Source organism: Osmerus mordax, chromosome 6 (assembly GCF_038355195.1).
Source record: "Osmerus mordax isolate fOsmMor3 chromosome 6, fOsmMor3.pri, whole genome shotgun sequence".
Lineage (NCBI taxonomy): Eukaryota > Metazoa > Chordata > Actinopteri > Osmeriformes > Osmeridae > Osmerus > Osmerus mordax.
The window spans coordinates 2,444,863-2,463,037 of NC_090055.1; the positions used below are offsets into that span (position 1 = coordinate 2,444,863).

At 44.9% G+C, this 18,175-nt stretch overlaps 3 protein-coding genes across 6 annotated transcripts; 2 read left to right on the forward strand and 1 right to left on the reverse strand.

Moving 5' to 3' along the window:
• Positions 1-3,343: 3,343 nt before the first annotated feature.
• Positions 3,344-8,324, forward strand: wnt4b (wingless-type MMTV integration site family, member 4b). Its single transcript, XM_067237262.1, has 9 exons — positions 3,344-3,659; positions 3,951-4,198; positions 4,626-4,779; positions 4,956-5,040; positions 5,236-5,367; positions 5,644-5,786; positions 6,179-6,319; positions 6,770-6,932; positions 7,207-8,324. Exons 2-9 carry the CDS (start codon positions 4,110-4,112, stop codon positions 7,374-7,376), a joined length of 1,077 nt encoding a protein of 358 aa, XP_067093363.1. The 5' UTR covers positions 3,344-3,659; positions 3,951-4,109; the 3' UTR covers positions 7,377-8,324.
• Positions 8,325-8,452: 128 nt separating this feature from the next.
• cdc42l (cell division cycle 42, like) lies at positions 8,453-12,738 on the reverse strand. Its single transcript, XM_067237267.1, has 6 exons — positions 12,675-12,738; positions 11,137-11,241; positions 10,772-10,844; positions 10,247-10,356; positions 9,640-9,837; positions 8,453-9,520 (listed from the first exon to the last, which is right to left on the reverse strand). The coding sequence occupies exons 2-6, from the start codon at positions 11,239-11,241 to the stop codon at positions 9,431-9,433; spliced, it is 576 nt and encodes a 191-aa protein (XP_067093368.1). The 5' UTR covers positions 12,675-12,738; the 3' UTR covers positions 8,453-9,430.
• A 767-nt stretch (positions 12,739-13,505) lies between these two features.
• Positions 13,506-17,525, forward strand: mlf2 (myeloid leukemia factor 2). 4 transcript variants are annotated; one of them, XM_067237264.1, is made up of 8 exons: positions 13,506-14,008; positions 14,427-14,538; positions 14,624-14,659; positions 14,806-14,859; positions 15,010-15,138; positions 15,668-15,827; positions 16,408-16,615; positions 16,876-17,525. In XM_067237264.1, exons 1-8 carry the CDS (start codon positions 13,965-13,967, stop codon positions 16,886-16,888), a joined length of 756 nt encoding a protein of 251 aa, XP_067093365.1. In that variant the 5' UTR covers positions 13,506-13,964; the 3' UTR covers positions 16,889-17,525. The 4 variants fall into 4 exon arrangements, with proteins under 4 accessions (XP_067093365.1, XP_067093367.1, XP_067093364.1 ...); XM_067237266.1 differs by having other exon boundaries at positions 16,408-16,622; positions 16,876-17,523; XM_067237263.1 differs by having other exon boundaries at positions 15,007-15,138; positions 16,876-17,517.
• The last annotated feature ends 650 nt before the right edge of the window (positions 17,526-18,175 follow it).

Genomic DNA, 18,175 nt, shown 5'->3' on the forward strand with positions numbered 1-18,175 from the left:
ACCTTTCTAGAAATAGTGGTTGGTAGAAGCATAAAAGCACATAAGCTATACACAATAAACAGGTGGCCTTCAACCACACATATGAGGAGGGAGGGGTGAAAGTCTCATCAGAATGGGGGTTTAGTTCAAATAAATCAGTTCAAATTTAACATTCAATAATTAAAAAAAGAAAATAGATTTAAATTTGTTTTATAAGTTGCATTTTTATTATCTTTCACAAACAGGTCGGCAGACGAACATGCATGCAGACTGTTGTGCAGACATACTAACGTGCCATTCGGGAAGTCACCGATCTGCAGATGGAACACGGTCGAAGTCGTTCTATCCAAGAATGTGTTTTTTTCTGGACGCTGTGTTCTGGACTCCCTCTACAGGTCATCAGTGACAGTGGTCTGGAGGAATATGTGCTGTTGGCCACACAATGAATTTAGAGTTGAGAAAGCTCAGACGGTCTCCAAATAAGTATTTATCTCCACCTGCTGTTACCGGATGATCAAAACCATAGGGGAGACTCGAGACATTGAAAAGTCAAGACATTTAGAGGTTGGGTTTTTAGGTGTTTCCCTCATATTAGCAGATGGACACCCCCCAGTATATTACCTCACACTGTGCACCAAAAGCCCCTAGCAGGCCATTGTCTGTTATCATCTGGTGGATGCAATGCCGTCCCTCTCCTCTCACACGCAAGCACACAATGAAGAGGACGCGCACCTCTTTCCATACTGGCAGCATTCTCCCCTCTACCTCCTGCGTAACAGCATACATCCCATAATATTCAGAGCCCCCCTCCCTTTCCTTATCGCGCCCCCCTCTCCTCCTCTCTCTCTCCCCCCCCGCCCCCCACCACCACCATCACCGATGTGCACACCGCTCAGCACTTCCTCTACACCCCCATCCCCTTGACAACACCTCCAACCCATAATATTCATACACATGCACGCGCGCACACTGGCGACGGGCAGTGCATTCTGCCTCAGCTCTGACGTGTGCCTTTGCTGCATGGCTGAGTACCGAGTCTAGGCCATATGTGGCTGTTTCATTCTTTCTCACCTAGGGAAGGCTGTTGTTTTGTTCCCTTGGGGATACAGAGGGAGAGGAAGGATCACATTCCTATCCCATAATGCCATAGGAAGGGCTTGTCCTCGTGCAGTTCATAGTTAGCCAAGGCAGCCGTTTCAGAACGAGGTCAACTGGCCATCCAATAATAACCATCACCCCCCCGATGCACTTCCAGTGTGGAGATACTGGGATGGGTTGCCCTGGGTTCAGCAGAGTCGTACAATTCATCTGAAATAGCCGTGCCCCCTACATCACTCACTTATATCTTCACAAAGAAAAAGAGTCTTCAGAGTGATCAGAAAAATAACACATGGTACCCTTGCAGTGCAGTAAAGTTAGCCATTGAGAGAGTACCAAATGGCAGGTGTATGCACAGGTTTCCTCACAGGCACAACCTCCAGGTTCTACCCACCTGCCACCTGGTTTTGGTCATTCGGAGAGCAAGGCCATCTTGGCATGATAAAACGAATGCAAACAGAGGGCTGGATAGAGATAAAGAACAAGAGGAGTTATTTACGAGAGAGGGGCGAAGGGACGAAGGGACAAGCACAACGGAGGCGCCGGACATGACAGCGGCAAGCTCATCGCCATGGTGTTGCCGGGGGATACAGAGGAAGACGTCACTGAGACACAAAAGAGGAATGCGACGTGGAAGAGAGAGGAGGAGGAGGGTGGGCTAGGGGGTATTGAGGGTGGGAGAGGGAATCAGGAGAGGGAAATGTGGGATGGTGGATGGAGGGGGAGGAGGTTATTTATTAATTTGTTCATGATGGACTGGGTTTCATAGGGTTCAGGTGGGCGAGACATTAACCGGGGTGTTGGCCTGCGGACAACAGAGCTTTGTTTCCATTCTGAGACTGATTCAGCAGAGCAATAACGGGCTGCAAAGCTGGTCCAGGGTGAGACGATGCTTGGATCTGGTACTGACCCATTTACAGCACATCTTCAGGAGCTGTAAAGTTCATGATAGTTGATGACATCACTGTTCTCATTCACACGTTATTCTGAGAAACTTGAGGGATTCACTACAATGCTCGAGCATTGCAATACAAGGTAAACGGAACAATAACTTAAGATAAAGTAGTCGTAGTTTGTAGTCATGTGATGACAACTGCACCCTTACACCTGTGAATAGTACCTGACAGGTACTAGGTTCTGTACTTTGGTTCTCTATCTTCTCTACTCCTCTTACCCAAAGAAAATATTAATTTATATCAAATAAACATATCTGAAATGCGCTTCGCCTTTAACAGTTTTTTTTCCTAGCCTTCCTTTAACACCCCAGTAGTCTCCTTCCACACCTCTCCTTCCCTCCCTCCTTCAATCTCGTGATTTATTTCCCTCAGTTCCAATATTTGTCGTTGGTGCGTTTTCTTCCTCTTGTCTAAATGTCACCCCTTCTTCTAAGACAATATAGAGAGGGAGAGAAAGAGAGAACGAGAGGGCAACTGCGGGGGAGATTGAAAAGGGGGAGGGGGCAACTCGTAAAAAGAGCAACAAAGTTTGGGAAAATTAAACATTAGGTAAGACACTTTCTCACATACATATATACAGGAAAATGCTTTGAGTGGCGATTCTTGAATGAAGACTGGCTAGGATGGTCTCACGGGCCGTGGTTTATGTTTCTGTTGGCGATCTAAGTCAAATACATAGTGTTCCTGCAATGGGAACCTGGTATTGCTATTGTAGGACACAATTAACAGGGACATGGTCTCACAGGGTCTCTTAAACTTCTTGGAAACAGATGCTGAGCACATACACGCAAAAAACACACACACACTCACAAATGGATGCATAGGAAGAGGCTTAGGCGCGGACACACACTTTAAATGACACACACACACACACAGTTGAATTAACCATTCAGCAGAATTCTGACTCTCCATCTCCGGTCCGGGTCACATATTATGTCCTGTGCTAAACATGCACAATGGAAACCACGCCATTCCTCAGTGTCAATGTTAATGTACTGTAGTGTAACCATTACCCCCCCCTCCCTCCCTCCCTCCCTCTCTGTCTGTCACCCTACATCACTCCTGTTCTCTCTCTCCCATCCCTCGCTCTCTACCTCCTTTATAACCCATCACTCCCTTCCCACCATTCTCACTCTTCCTTTCTGTCTTTTACAGGACTGGACACATTCGTTACCTTAACAAGGGGAAGGATCCGAGGGAGCAACAAGGCACAGCCGCAATGCTTCTTTTTTTCCTTTTCTTTTTTGCATATTCACCGGCTCACCTTTGAGTGACTATATTGGATTCTGTTGGATTGCTGAATTTTTGAGCCGTTTTGTGCGTGAAGATCAAAATATTTCTCTCCAAAACAAAATAGAACCAAAAAAAAGATTTTTTTGTCATAAATGTAAGTGATTTGTTTGGTCCGAGACATTGGATATCTGGGCACATCTCTCTAAACCTGTATCTGGATGACTTAAAGTGTATGACGATAACTACTTAGAAGCATGGTTCTGTTTTTACAACAGTGTGGAGAACACTGTGACAACATTACTACTACTGTTCACTGAGAATTTGGAATAATTTTCTAATTAAACGTGTCTCAAAAAAAAAGAAAACTTTTGAATGACAACTGGACATGAACTGGTAAGTGACAAAATCTGTTGCCTGACTTCTGGAAATGGGTCTGGTGTTTCAGTGTCAGCGTTGACAAGATTGTGAAGTAGAAAAGTGAAATTACAAATTGGATAGCTCCCTCTGCTGTATGTATATAAAAATAACAGTTTTGAAGAGTTAATTCTATATGTTTTGTATTTAAATAAATTGCACTGGCAGGCTACCTCTGTCACAGTGGAAATTGAAATAATTCAAATAAAGGTGACAAAATGGTTACAACCTTAAAACGTCACCTCCTGAGTTATGTTTTTGCATCAACAGATATGAGGGGATCATCCCCAAGCAGAGAAGCAGGAACAGAATAACAAAACTAGAACAGATCCCATCGTCTCAGGGACAACGCGGCGTAACCGTGGAAACGGGCAGACTGCCGCCCAAGGACACCGACTGACGCACGGAGACGGACAGACAGACAGTCTGATGCCAACTGTCTTCGCTGTCAATCTCACGGCACAACTCCTCCTGCTGTTGCTATGGGAAACCCACCCAACCATGGCAACCAACTGGCTGTAAGTCTGGCTTTCGGGAGAGAAAGAAAAAGAGGGAGTTTGTTTGTCATGCTATAACTTTTAAAAGATGGTGACGTGTCTCTAAATCTCTTTCTGTCTCTCCCCTTTCTCTCTTTGTCTCTCTCTCACTGACCTTTTCTCTTTCTTTTGCTCTCTCTCCCTCCCTTCACTGTGCGCTCTCTGTTGCTTTTGTTTGGTGGTCTTCCTCTCTCCCTAAAACCCTCTTTCCATCCATGCCCTCTTCTCTTTATCACACCCTATCCCCCCCCGCTCCCCTCTTCTCCTCCCTTCTCTCCCCACATCCGCCTTCCTGTGCTTTCCCCACCCTCCCCTTCTGTCTCCTCTCCCCATACTACACTCCCCAACACACACACACACATACACACCACTGTCCCCCATGTTTGTCTCCCCCCCTCCTCTCTCCCAGCTCCCTGGCGAGGTTGCCTCGCTCGCGGCCTGTGTCAGGTGTTGCCCCCTGCGGGCGACTGAAAGGTCTGACGGCAGGGCAGGTGGGGGTGTGCAGGGCGCGGGGGGAGGTCATGGAGTCCGTACGCAAGGCAGCCGAGATGGTCATAGAAGAGGTACAGATTAGGGAGTGTTTTTTCATCGGATGTCATGTCCTCAGTGTCAGAAACGGAAGCAGGGTCTTCATTGTTGACACCAATCTTCGATTCTGTCTGTTTTTCTTCCCGATTCTGATGTTCTGTTGTGTCTGGTAAACACCAAGCTCTGTCTGACTTTGCTATGTCTTGCTCAGTGCCAGCACCAGTTCAGGAATCGCAGGTGGAACTGCTCCACCACGCCTCGCGGACTCAACGTATTTGGCCGAGTCATGAACCAAGGTGAACTTCAATGTTGTCCAAACAGGCTGATTAAGTATTAACTCTCCCCTGTAAGTCCAGAAAGCTACCACTGTATGTTTAAGTCTAAACGTGAAAACAGCGGTTTGCATTAATAACCTTTACTTGTACAGAACCACAAGTTATCGAAAGCCATCAGTTGTTTTTTTTTATTTGATTTTTTATCTCGTCAACCAGGCACGCGTGAGGCAGCCTTTGTGCACGCCCTGTCCTCTGCTGCGGTGGCGATGGCGGTAACGCGAGGTTGCAGCCGAGGGGAGCTAGAGAGATGCGGCTGTGACAGGAAGGTCAGAGGAGTCAGCCCTGAGGGTGAGTCAAAGGAGACATCTGGAATCCTCTACAGAGAAACCTCCTCGGCTGTGTATCAAAAAGAGAGACTCGGCACCTGTCTCCCTGGAAGATAGCAAAGTAGAAGGATACATGTCAAGCTTTTCCGAGCAGCCTTTCTTTGGTCAGGGAGTCCTTTTAAAGACGGTCTTTTTTCACGGAAGCCCTGCTTAGTCAAAAATGTAATTTAAGTAAATACACAAAACACGATATTGAACGGTGTCGTCGGTGTGTTGTCACTTTGAACCTGCTTTACAGGATTCCAGTGGTCAGGGTGCAGCGACAACCTCTCCTACGGTGTGGCCTTCTCCCAGACGTTCGTCGATGAGCCTGAGCGTGCCAAAGGGCTGTCAGCAGGACGTCCACTCATGAACATCCATAACAACGAAGCGGGGCGAAAGGTCCGTCCCCTATCCCAAGATTCATTCCCATCTTGAAGCCCCCGTTTGGAGTGACTGTTGGCTAGTCTCATCTCTCTGTGTCTCTCTCTCTGTATCTCTGTGTCTCTCTCTGTGTGTCTCTCTCTGTGTGTCTCTCTCTGTGTGTCTCTCTGTGTGTCTCTCTCTCTGTATCTCTGTGTCTCTCTCTGTGTCTCTCTCTGTGTCTCTCTCTGTGTCTCTCTCTGTGTCTCTCTCTGTGTCTCTCTCTGTGTGTCTCTCTGTGTGTCTCTCTGTGTGTCTCTCTGTGTGTCTCTCTCTGTGTGTCTCTCTCTGTGTGTCTCTCTGTGTGTCTCTCTGTGTGTCTCTCTGTGTGTCTCTCTGTGTGTCTCTCTGTGTGTCTCTCTCTCTCTCAGGCCATCCTCCACAACATGCAGGTGGAATGTAAGTGTCACGGCGTCTCGGGCTCCTGCGAGTTGAGAACCTGCTGGAAGGTCATGCCTCCTTTCCGCCGCGTGGGCGCTGTGTTGAAGGAGCGTTTCGACGGAGCCACAGAGGTACCTGGCTGTCTTCTCCAACTTCTGGCCTGACCAGGGGCCTGTTCACAGCAAGGACGATAACGAGAACTATAGGCCTAACTATAACCATAACTTTATTTGCGTCCTCACCAACCTCGGCGATTAGCTTCTCAGCAATGTCATTTTAAATGCGCGAGCGCATTAAATTAGGATGAATTCTGATTGGTTTAGTGTTTTATAAGTGTTTTATATCAGCTGGACACAAAAAAAAGGTTTGAAAGTTATCTCTCAACTATATCGTTCCGTTATAGTCGTCGTTATCGTTGTGGTGTGGACTCTGCTATTCTTTTAAATATAGAACGATTCTTAAAACGGTATCTTTATTTATAGTTCACGTTCTCGTCCGTTTGTGTGAACTGGCCTTAACAGAAGAAGTCTAACAAAGCCATCCCCTCCTCACTTCTTTCTTTCCCTCTGCCCTCTCATCAGGTTCGTCTCTCCCGCATAGGCTCCAGGACGGCCCTACTGCCCCGTGATCCCCAGGTCAAGCCCCCCGCCACCAGAGACTTACTGTACCTCTCAGCCTCTCCGGACTTCTGCCGTCTTGACCCCGACAACGGGATCCCGGGTACCGCTGGCAGGCGCTGTAACGGTGAGAGACTCTCTCAAACTAGTGAATGCATGTTTCCCTGTTCCAGCCTCCAACGCAACCGATTCAAATGAATGGGTTGTTATCATTAGGCTTCTTCTGAGCTGGATAACAACCCATTTATTCGAATGAGTTGTGTTGGAAGAGGTAAACATCTAAAACATGGAGGGCAGGGGGTCCCAGAGGGCCAGGATTGGGAAACACTGTTGTAAGGAAATCGTTTTTTTGTCTTGGACAGAATTAAAGTATTTCAATGTGCCTCTTCTCCCACCTCCAGGTACCTCCAGACTGGCCCCAGACGGGTGTGAGCTGGTGTGCTGTGGGCCAGGGTACCGGGCCGGCAGGGCGGAGGTCGTCCAACGCTGCTCCTGCAAGTTCTCCTGGTGTTGCTCTGTCCGCTGCCAGCAGTGCAAGAACACGGTCCTGATCCACACCTGCAGAGAATGAGGGAGAACCCCAGCTATGCAGAACCCAAAGCATTGGTCAAGAGGAACATGCTTTAAAACGCAATGCCAGCACATTTCAAACACGTTAATCAACACAGATGCCCTTTGGGACACAACATACATCGAGCGTTCTAGAACGTGACGTCAACTAGGCATTCTAGAACACAACGCAAACCAGACATTCTAATCCACGACACTGCCCAGACATTCTAGAGCACTGCTTAGATATAACTATAGACCTGACCAGACGTTCCAGAAGGCAGTGGTGAGGGAAGTACTGCTGTACTGAAAGCGTGAGGACAATTACCTCTGTCAGGGCTAGCCTGAGAAGGCCAAGTGACCTCTCACATGACCTCTAGTGGCAGACTGTAGAGTTAGACTAACCCGTAAGGAAAGAAGGATAGTTACTGCATTAATCTTCATTCCAAGTCTTTTCAACACACAAAGGTGCGCCCTTTTAGTCCAGAGTTTTCCACAAAAAACGAGGGACCATTAACCTTGTATGGGGCAGTAAGAGGTGGCATCTGTTAGGTGATTCACACTTTTATCCTTCAGAGGCACGCACCACAGCATAAGCGCATGCACAAACCCATACAGTTAATATTAACTCTAACTGACAAAGCTTTTAAAGCTGAAATTAACCATAACTAACAGGGGAAACTACAGCGCCTACTTTTCTTTTATCCATCTTCATAACTATGGTTTGATATCATTCAGTAGGGTTAGCAACAGTCTTTGTACATTTACCTGTATTTATGTCTTTGGCCTTAATTCTGTCTTTATTTATTTGTATATCTGTCATCATGTGTCCTTCCTAGCCTTCATACACCATCAGAAACCCCTAAACAGTTACCTAGTTCATCGGCCTCATGACAAACACTCACGATGTTGCTGCTGCATGTGTTCTGCACAGTTGGCTTGGTCAAATAAAAGGTATTTTCAACTATCATTACCTGTTGTGTTTATGAAACGCTCAAAAAGGTCTTCAGCGGTGTGTGGAAGTTCGTACTTTTAAATACCACATGGACATAAATCTTTTTTTTTTTTTTTTTTTTAAGAATAAGGCTACTTGAGAAATCAAGTTTGTCAGTTAGACCGTTTTATTACAAACGTGATTACAAACACCTAGGCGTTTACTATGAAAATGTTATCATCTGTAATAATTACCACTGCTATCAAGATTAAAATCAGCTATGAAAAATATTACAGCACATCTCATTATATTATCAATTCTAATCAAGTTGGTAGCATAGTCAAAAAACTCAAGTTTCGAACTGAAGAACCGCTATAATTTCCCCGTAAGAACAAACAGGCATACAATTAATACAACATACACAAATAAGGAGGAGTAAAATATAATAAATTCAGTTCAATGTGTCACCTGCATAAGGCTATGGAATCTGAGGCCAAAATGCACATGGTGTTCTCAAAGTTCGCTATGGAGGAAAGTGACCATTATAGCTTGCTAACCTGGGCTGGAGTGGATCAAATATATTGTGTGTTCTCTTTTTCACAACTCAAAGTGACTACAAAAGAAAATTAAGTTGATTGAGGGACTTCCCCCTTAGTTCTTTCCACAGCTAGGCACAAATGTCCCCAAAGGGTAACAATTAAGGCTGAAAACGTCCTTGTTTTCAATTGTAACCAGCTGCAGCCCTTGAATGTAAATATTGGTTTTGGAGTGGGGGGGTACAATGGTGCTAGGCAGTGGAGCCCGCCCTACCTATGTAAGGGTTTGGGAAACACTGCAATTTTTTAAAAAGAGTATCTACAGAGGGGGGGTAGAATGGAGATTAAAGTTCAGTTGTATTTGCTCTCTTTTTGCATCTACTGCATAAAGGAATCCTGGTTCTCTCCCCCTCTGACAACACATAGTCAGAAGGCACAATTATTGTATACATGTATGGAATGTGACTCAAAAGTCATGTCACCTCGAAGCCAGCTCACTTTTTTTTGTCCTGTCATGCTGGCCATTGATCTGCTTCTCAAGTTTGTCGCCTCCCCCTCCTGCTCCTAACAGTTTCCTCGCGACCTCAACCAGTTCTCTGCCCCCGTCTATAGCAGGACGCAGCGTTTCTTTGGTTTAGTCTCTGGAGGTTCCAAAGCAGCAAGGATGGCCTCGTCAAAAACATTTTTCAACCCCCTCTGAGAGAAAGACACACAGCCAGAGCAAAAAGGTTGGTTAAAAAAAATAAACATATGTAGAAATATATATGTTTAAATAAAAGATACAGTATAACAGTATATACACAATGGCCCCTTACCTGTGTGAGGGCGGAACACTCCACGTATTTCACTGCCCGGAGGTCACGGGCTAGCTTGTCTCCACTCTCGGGAGACAGGGGGCGCTGTTTATTTTTGGCGAGCTTCTCCACTGTGTTGCTGTCGTCTCGCAGGTCCACCTGGGTGCCTACCAGCAGGAAGGGGGTGCGGGGGCAGTGGTGGGAGATCTCAGGAACCCACTGTGTGTGTGGAGAGGCGGGGGGGGGGGGGGGGGGGTCGGAATCATAACATGGTTAGAAGTCAAGCAATATTGACGTGATTTTAATCATGATCAAACTTTTCATGTCAACAAACACAACTGCCCTAAACAGTTTCTGATAAATACAATTTTTAAAAATAACTACTTAAGATATGAAACTTAAACTCCTTTGAACAAAAACACAAAAAACAAAACATCAATATTCATTTATGGGACATTATAAATGCCGATACCGATAGTTTGGAAAATGCCCAATATCGGCCGATAATATCGGGCCGCCAATATATCGGTCGGGCTCTACAACCAACACAATTGCCCTAAACACCCCCAATTTCGAAACAATTCTAAATTCAACCTTTGCTCCCACATGAAGGGCAAGCGATACTGACCTTCTCACGGACATTCTCAAAAGAGGAAGGAGATACGACTGAGAAACAGACCAGGAAGACGTCCGTCTGTGGGTAGCTGAGAGGGCGGAGCCTGTCGTAATCCTCCTGACCTGGAGCCAATCAGAAACAAGATTAAATTGATGATGTCCCTAAACCCAGTGTTTCCCATACATTGATTTATTTGTGGCGGCCCGCCACAATAAAAAATGACAGAGGCAGTTAGTGATGTCTGCATGACTGAGAATATAGACATTGCTGATCAACCGAGCCAAAATAATTCTAGCCGAAAAACTTCTGATTGCAACATCAGAGGCGCACTCGCATTACTTGTTGAAGTTCCAATCTACACTCAAATATAAATCACATTATGTGGGAAACATTGAAACCAGTTAAGTCATCAAGTTTGTTGGTGTTCATCAAACGTATAATCAGTTAGGCCAGAGCAAGACTGAATAATGGTACAGTAAAAGGGCACTAGTTGTTAAATTCAGAAAGACCGTTAGAAATGGAGAAGAGATGCTGTACCTGCTGTGTCGAAAAGACCGAGTGTGTACGGTTCCCCTCCAATCATCACTGTCACAGCATAGTTATCAAACACCTGCAGAAACGTAACCAGTTAGACGAGGAATGAACCAGTAATTAGGTTCTCCTTTAAACATTCACTTCTATTCAAAATAAACAAACGCAAGAATAATAATACATTTTATTTCCAAGGCGCCTTTCTCAGCACTTAAGGACACCATACAAAAGGTACAAAAAACATTAAAAGCAGCAGAAAAAAATAACCACGATTAACAAAATTACTGCATATCGCATTTGACAAATGACTCCTGAGTAATAGGGCACCTATCAGTTTATGTTCTACAATCACTACTCCTCTCAATCCTTACCGTGGGAACATATTCTGAAGGGAATTTGTTGGTTGTGTAGGAAATTAGTAGACAGGTCTTTCCTACGGCACCATCCCCCACCACCACACATTTTATAGTCTGCATCTACAAAGAGAAAGAGAAAGCATTAGTCAGTTGGCTGAGCGGTGAGGGAGTCGGGCTAGTAATCCGAAGGTTGCCAGTTCGATTCCCGGTCATGCAAACTGACGTTGTGTCCTTGGGCAAGGCACTTCACCCTACTTGCCTCGGGGGAATGTCCCTGTACTTACTGTAAGTCGCTCTGGATAAGAGCGTCTGCTAAATGACTAAAAATGTAAATGTAAAATGCATTAGGATGATGTACATAGTGTGTGTAACATTATCTACACAGGACACATTACAGACTTGGGAAACAGGTTACTGTAAGTGTCCATTAACATTGATAACAGGTACATAGGTACTGCAGTGTGGCAACATATTACTAAGATTTTATTACACGGGGAAATTTGGTATGGAGAAGGAGGAGCCAACTGCCCTTAACCCCTCCCCCATATCGTACCTTGTTTCACTTTTATGTTAACCTTCCACTCTAAATCGTTATATTATGTAATGACACGGACATTAATATAAAGCGAAAATGCTGTTACTACAAATATAGCCAAAACCTTACCAGGAAGTGAATGTTAAAGTAATGTAAAGTGCTATGATTCAATTTTACACAGCTATAATACAGCCTATAATAGCTATGGTCGGGGGATAGACGTAAAACAGAGGCATTGCAACATCAAATGGTGACACTAAGTTACTAAGCCACATTGAGAAACTCAAAGTATGTAATGTATTTAACGTTACACAATATAAGTATTAAAAAGTCGGAGTGGAAATTCGTGCTTCCATTCATTCTTCTGCATTCTTGCATTCCAAATATTATTGACGTGGTTTACAATCGTCATTAAGTTGCCAACATCCTAGCCCAACCGGCAATCGTTTCTTGGCAACCAGCTACTTAGTTAATACAGAAGATTATTAGATACTTTTCTACTGCTAATTTACAGGCAATTTTACAAGTTTACAATGTAATATTAGAAGGGTGTTTCAAGCAGGCTATCTAGATTTCATAAGATCATCAAAAGTGTACCGGGGCCTCAACACCATGATGTTAGCCTGTCTCTGAACACTTTCAGAAGTTAGTTCGCACACTAGGCTAACAAAAAAAACTAATTTGCCCCAAACCATCTGACCACTTCTAAAGCAGTAGATCCCAGATAAACAAGACTGTGTTATTCCACAGAAATGTTTTAAATGGCTGTAGCAACCAGGCAAGACGAGAACCTAGCTGGCCCATCGCACAAGCTAAAGTAAACGAGCTAGCTCTAAACTTGATCGCTCGGTATTTTCAGAAGTCCATGGGCATAGGCAACGGTAAAGTAAAAGTGAACCCCTTACTATGTCAAGTAACTATTCGTACAGGTTAACAAGGGAACAGATATGTCCAAATTTACTCTTCCAGACATAACTAAGTTTAACATATCTTCTTTATATTTCGTAAAACCACTCACCGTTCTCTCCTGCAATTAGGCGTTGGTTACATCCGGGTTTGCGTCAAACTACTGCGCAAGCGCTAGATAGTCTTCTCCTTCCTTTTCTGTATTTTGCAGTAGTTAACACAAATTCTTTACAGTACTGCCATCTAGAGTTCGTCAATTTTGCCAGTTGCGTTGGGAAAACCGAAGTCATTCTGAGATATAGAAACATTTTCAGGAACTGACTGTACCTATGCACTGTCATGGCCACATAACTTACAAGCCACATCCAAGCAACATAATGAATCTACCCTTAATTAAATCGCTTTGAAAACGTTGAGAATTTAGGGGCCCGGTCAGAGACCCCACAGGAAAGTGCAATCCATCACATCTGTATCTACAAAGGAAACACGGTCCCCCTGTTAACAGTTTATGAATGATCTCTTCCAGTTGTCTCCAATCGATCTCAAACCCTTTTGCTATGGTTTTGAATGGGCCCTTCTGAACAAGTGCATTAGCACCATAACCAGGATTATTTGGGGTGTCATAGAAACCTACACTGTTATCTTTTCTCCCAATCTTCAGAAATCCCATTGTCAACCTCTTGGCATAACAGTATATCATGCACACTCATAGTGTGTGCATAAATGATAATAGTGTACGCTTTTCCTACGTTAACTTCCTAAGGTGAGGGTAAAACATTTTTTTGTTTTTGTTTTTTTAACTCAATTTGGCCCCAGGTATCTTGCATGCAGTTTTGCACAAGGGCAGGTGCATGATGCAGATCACAGAGGCACGTATGAACGCCATTTCAGCATTCAGTCTGCGTCACTTCCGTATGTTGCCTCCCCCTTTTTATTGACATTTCGCTTAATTCTAGCTTGAGGGCTGCAGGCGTGTACGGGGTCATTTGATATTTAAAAGGTTGACATATACCACCACGACTTTTGAACGGATTGTTTAATGCCGTGTTTAAAGGAGAGACATCTGAATCGGACGGCCGGCTGAATTATTGTGGAAATATCAACATCTTTCTTGTTTTGGCTTCCTGACGTTTTTGCTTCCTTTGTCAGCCTGACTTCCGTTTTCATGTGCAATCAACAGTGGAAAAATAACTTGCTGGGAAAAACCTACCTGGCTGTCAAATGATTTAGGCTCTACTAAGGCGTGAACAAAGTACGATTTACATAGGTATTTTGGTGTGCCTCGAAGCACATCTATTTCAAACAGTTAACTGTTTTTAAAGGATACCATCGAAGGTGCACTGAGGCCAGAGAACCGACTTTTTAGCTAGCAACGGCTAGCTAAATTAGCTTTTGAAGTAACATGTTTCGGTATTTAAATGACGTGGATGACAGCCCTTACATGATGTGAGTATTACTTAACGTTAACGTAATGACGTAACCTAATGCCATATGTTACGAAATAGCTGATTAGTGTCATCTAAATGGTTTTACTTTTATAATTGGGTGTGTAGAAATGTTAGCACTAGCTTGCTAGTAGCTGCAATTGTTGCCGCTGTGTCCTCCTGAGCCGTCCTAAGGCCTTGTTGTGTTAAGCTAGCTGTATAAGCTTCACTCTCATTGAGTCATAAAAATAATCTCGTTTTACCAGTACATGTTACCATATTTGTTAAATAATTAGGTCATTTTAGTAAATTACCGTAGTGTCATTGAATTGTGATTGTTTATAATGTATCATGAGCTAGTTCATTGATGTGTGTTTGATTAAGTGCAGCGTTCTCACACAGGTAGGCTAGTTATATTCATGGTTGATTTTTACCTTCAGGGATCCGTTCGCTGCCCACCGGCAGCAGATGAGAAGTCTGTTTGGTTCGTTTGGTTTTGAACCTTTCCCCCTCAGTCCCCAGATTCAGCCACCACGTGCACCTCATTTACAGGTATGTCATATCTCCCTCTATCTTTTAGTGTATGTCTGTTTATGTGTCATCAGATGTTTCTGACACATCTATTTCTCCTTTGAAGGCTGGTGCCCTGGCCCCTTATGGAATGATGGGAATGGTGCGTATTCTCTTTAAATATCCATTTTATAAATGTTCAGTCTCAACAACCACTTCTGAACTTCCATCTGGGAATACCAACAAGATGTCTTTTGCTGTAACTCATCATTTGTAACGGCGTTTCCTGTTCCCCTCTCCATTATCCAGGGTGGAGGGTTCATGGATATGTTTGGGATGATGGGAGGAATGATGGAGAACATGGTAAGCATTTCAACAGAGAAGTTCCTCATCCCTTTGTTACGTGATTACAAAACGTCAAAGGGGCGGCTTAGCCTTCGAACAACCGTGCCATCGTAATGGCTTTACTCTAATGATTCGGTCTCTACTCTGATGATTCGGTCTGCGTAGCAGGAGAGGATGTCCGGCTCCCCGAGCTGTCAGACGTACTCTTCCTCTACGGTGATCTCCTACTCCTCCTCGGACTGCGGCGCTCCAAAAGTCTACCAGCAGACCAGTGAACTGAGGACCGCGCCTGGCGGGGTAAGAGGGCATCTGTCCCAACTCCACACCTGTCAGAAATCAGTAGTAATAAAAGGGTTGGTTAAAATGTAGGCCTCAGCATTAACAGTGATTATTTTATTCATTGTAATTATTGTCCGCGATGGTCTGCATTGTATGGTTGTAAAGCATGGTTATGCATTGTAATTATCACCCACTGGTGGTCTCTGATCATTTAGATGTAGTCGAAGGTCTGCTAAATGACTAAAAATGTAAATGTAGGTAGCAGTCTTGTGTTGTGAGGATTGAGTTTTTTGAATAATCTAATCCAGGGGTGGCCAACCCTGGTCCTCGAGAGCTCCTGTCCTGCATGTTTTAGATGTCTCCCTGCTCCAGCACACCTGATTCAAATGAATGGGTTGTTATCAAGCTCTGTGGAAGCCGGGTAATGACCATTCATTTGAATCAGGTGTGCTGGAGCAGGGAAACATCTAAAACATCTCGAGGACCAGGGTTGGCCACCCCTGATCTAATCTATCCGATCTAATCTGAACCCCTTACCGCCCTTCAGATCCGCGAGACACGCCAGTCGATGCGTGACAGCGAGAGCGGCCTGGAGCGACTGGCCATTGGTCACCACATCTGGGACCGCGGCCACGTGATGGAGCGCTCCCGAAACCGGCGCACTGGAGACCGCGAGGAACGCGAAGACTACATCAACCTGGAGGAGAGTGAGTGCAGCGCTCGGCAACCACGGCAACCATCTAGTCACGTAGATTATCCCGAGATCGTCAAAAGGGGTTACCGGGTAGTTGGGTGTGTGTTACGGTGATTGGAGGTGTTCCTGTGTTATCTGCGTGTGCACCTGGTTTGAGGAGGGAGTGTCAACCATAGATATATATAAAGGGTAGATGTCTCGTCCGCGTTGCCGGCCAACGGAGTCAAACGTCCGCACATGGCGGCCATCTTGCTACAGTCAACTCGCTCACCCATAACATTGTGTTGGTGCTACATGTACTTTTTAAATGACCATAACCTGTTCAATTTTCAACCGATTTTGAAACGGTTTGGTTTGTTATCAACGTCAGAGATGTCGTTATGCCACTGCATACTTCTATTCTTAAAAAAAAACATAATTATTCATAAGTATGCAGTGGCATAACGACATCTCTGACGTTGATAACAAACATTAAGTTTGTTATCAAACATATAGTCTTTATATATATATCTATGGTTCCGGCTGTCTGAGTGTTGATGAGGCATGCTTGTGACCTTCTGACCCGTCACCCCCTCCTGTTTTGCCTTCTTCAGGCGAGGCCGCAGCCTTCAACGAGGAGTGGAGGAGGGAGGCGGGGCGGTACCCTCCCCCCAGCGCGAGAGGGCTGGACTACGGCCGAGACCGGAGGGCAGGAGGTCAACAGCTAGCTCTCACCGCCCCTCCCAGCTCCTCGCCTCCGACCACACCCCGCCACGACTCCCCCCGACACCCCCCGCCCCCGACCCGCCCCCGTTACGACTGGTGAGAGGTAGGAAGGAGCAACTGTTGGAAGTGTGTGTGTGTGTGTGGACCCTTTGCGATGTGGATTAGCCATACCGTGCGTTGTTTTATGTTTGCAGAGTGATGGGAATGGTTGTGTATGTGTTGAGTGCTTGTGTATGGAGTAATACCCACATGCTGTTTCCTTTTACAAGATTTTGCCCTCAAGTCGGAAGATGGGGAGATGTCTTCTAGGACTATGGAGATGCACCCGTTGATAAATATGTGTTTTCTACTCCCAGGGGTCAAGGCTGAGGAGGCAAGCCAAGCTGAAGGAGGAGAGAAGGAGATCTACCTGATGCTGTGAATGAGGATGAATAGGGAAGTGGGTCATCTCGACTGACCATCAGAGATGTCTGATAGGATGATTGGACTGTCTATATATATAAACTATACATTTTACAAATACACACAAACACATGTCAGAACCCAGCACATTCCGTAGTTGCATTTCTGGTTCAACTTCTCTGCTGTTACCATAAACACACACACACACACACGCACACACGTACAGGAGTGCATACTCACACATGACACACACACACACTCTCACTTTGTAAATAGAAACACATTATCAAACTTTCCATGCGTTTTTTGCCCACCGCACTACATAAGTAAACGTACATGGCCACACTTCAGTGCATACATTTGCTGTACAGTCCATATATGTTTGTGTAGACACTAGTGTCTGTGGATTGAATTGTATACTGTTGACTAATTAAACTAATTGATTGAAAAACCATTAAACATTGTTAGATAATTGCATATGGTCTTGAGACTGTTTTTAAATGGACTCACTTATGTTTAGGAACAGATAATGATTTGAATTTAGCCATCGACTGTTGTGTAGTAGCTTGACCAATCATTGTATTATAATGTGCTTACAGGGTGCTTGTGTTTCAAGCACCCTGTTTTGAAATGTTTTGAAATGTGTTTTTGCCATTGTAAATACTAATTTCTGCTGACATTCCGTGAATTACTCACACACATTAGCGCCATGCAGATTCACACTCAGATATGCAGAAATCACACATCGGGTTTTCTCTTGTGTGCAAACTCGTGCATACGCTCTCCCCATGTCAGAGTAGCTGCAGATGGTCATGTGACTACCAGATGGAACACACCAGTGAGGTAGCCAATCAGAATGCTCCTCCCTCCCCCCCTCTCCCCTGGCATGTTCCCTCTGGAGCTCTCTCTATTTTTCTCTCCCTCACTCCTCCTGGTCACACACACACACTCATACATATACACACACAGACACACACACATACACACAAATACACAGGCACAAGTACTCACACCCATGCTTACACACACACATATTTTCACATCTGTATTTCTCCGTTCGTTCCCAAATGTCTTTACGCCTCACCAGTGCCCTTGTTAATTGCATCAGCCTTTCATCTATTTAAACACGTCTCTCTACAACCGCTCTGCTGTCCTCCACTTTCCTGTGCCTCCTGGGAGACGGCAGCTTGGAATACCCTGTGTCAGTCCCACAGGTCCCTCCAGAGGGGACTTCTTGTTTGTCCTTCAGGTTTC

Excerpts from the sequence above, each read along its gene's own strand:
- cdc42l (XM_067237267.1), bottom strand. The coding sequence starts at position 11,241 with ATGCAGACTATAAAATGTGTGGTGGTGGGGGATGGTGCCGTAGGAAAG. Across the intron at positions 10,845-11,136 it reads CTTCAGAATATGTTCCCACG|GTGTTTGATAACTATGCTGT; the intron begins GTAAGGATTGAG and ends ACGTTTCTGCAG. Across the intron at positions 10,357-10,771 it reads CGGTCTTTTCGACACAGCAG|GTCAGGAGGATTACGACAGG; the intron begins GTACAGCATCTC and ends GATTGGCTCCAG.
- mlf2 (XM_067237263.1), top strand. The coding sequence starts at position 13,965 with ATGTTTCGGTATTTAAATGACGTGGATGACAGCCCTTACATGAT. Across the intron at positions 14,539-14,623 it reads CACGTGCACCTCATTTACAG|GCTGGTGCCCTGGCCCCTTA; the intron begins GTATGTCATATC and ends TCTCCTTTGAAG. Across the intron at positions 15,139-15,667 it reads TGAGGACCGCGCCTGGCGGG|ATCCGCGAGACACGCCAGTC; the intron begins GTAAGAGGGCAT and ends ACCGCCCTTCAG.
- wnt4b (XM_067237262.1), top strand. The coding sequence starts at position 4,110 with ATGCCAACTGTCTTCGCTGTCAATCTCACGGCACAACTCCTCCTGCTG. Across the intron at positions 4,199-4,625 it reads ACCATGGCAACCAACTGGCT|CTCCCTGGCGAGGTTGCCTC; the intron begins GTAAGTCTGGCT and ends CCTCTCTCCCAG. Across the intron at positions 5,368-5,643 it reads CAGAGGAGTCAGCCCTGAGG|GATTCCAGTGGTCAGGGTGC; the intron begins GTGAGTCAAAGG and ends CCTGCTTTACAG.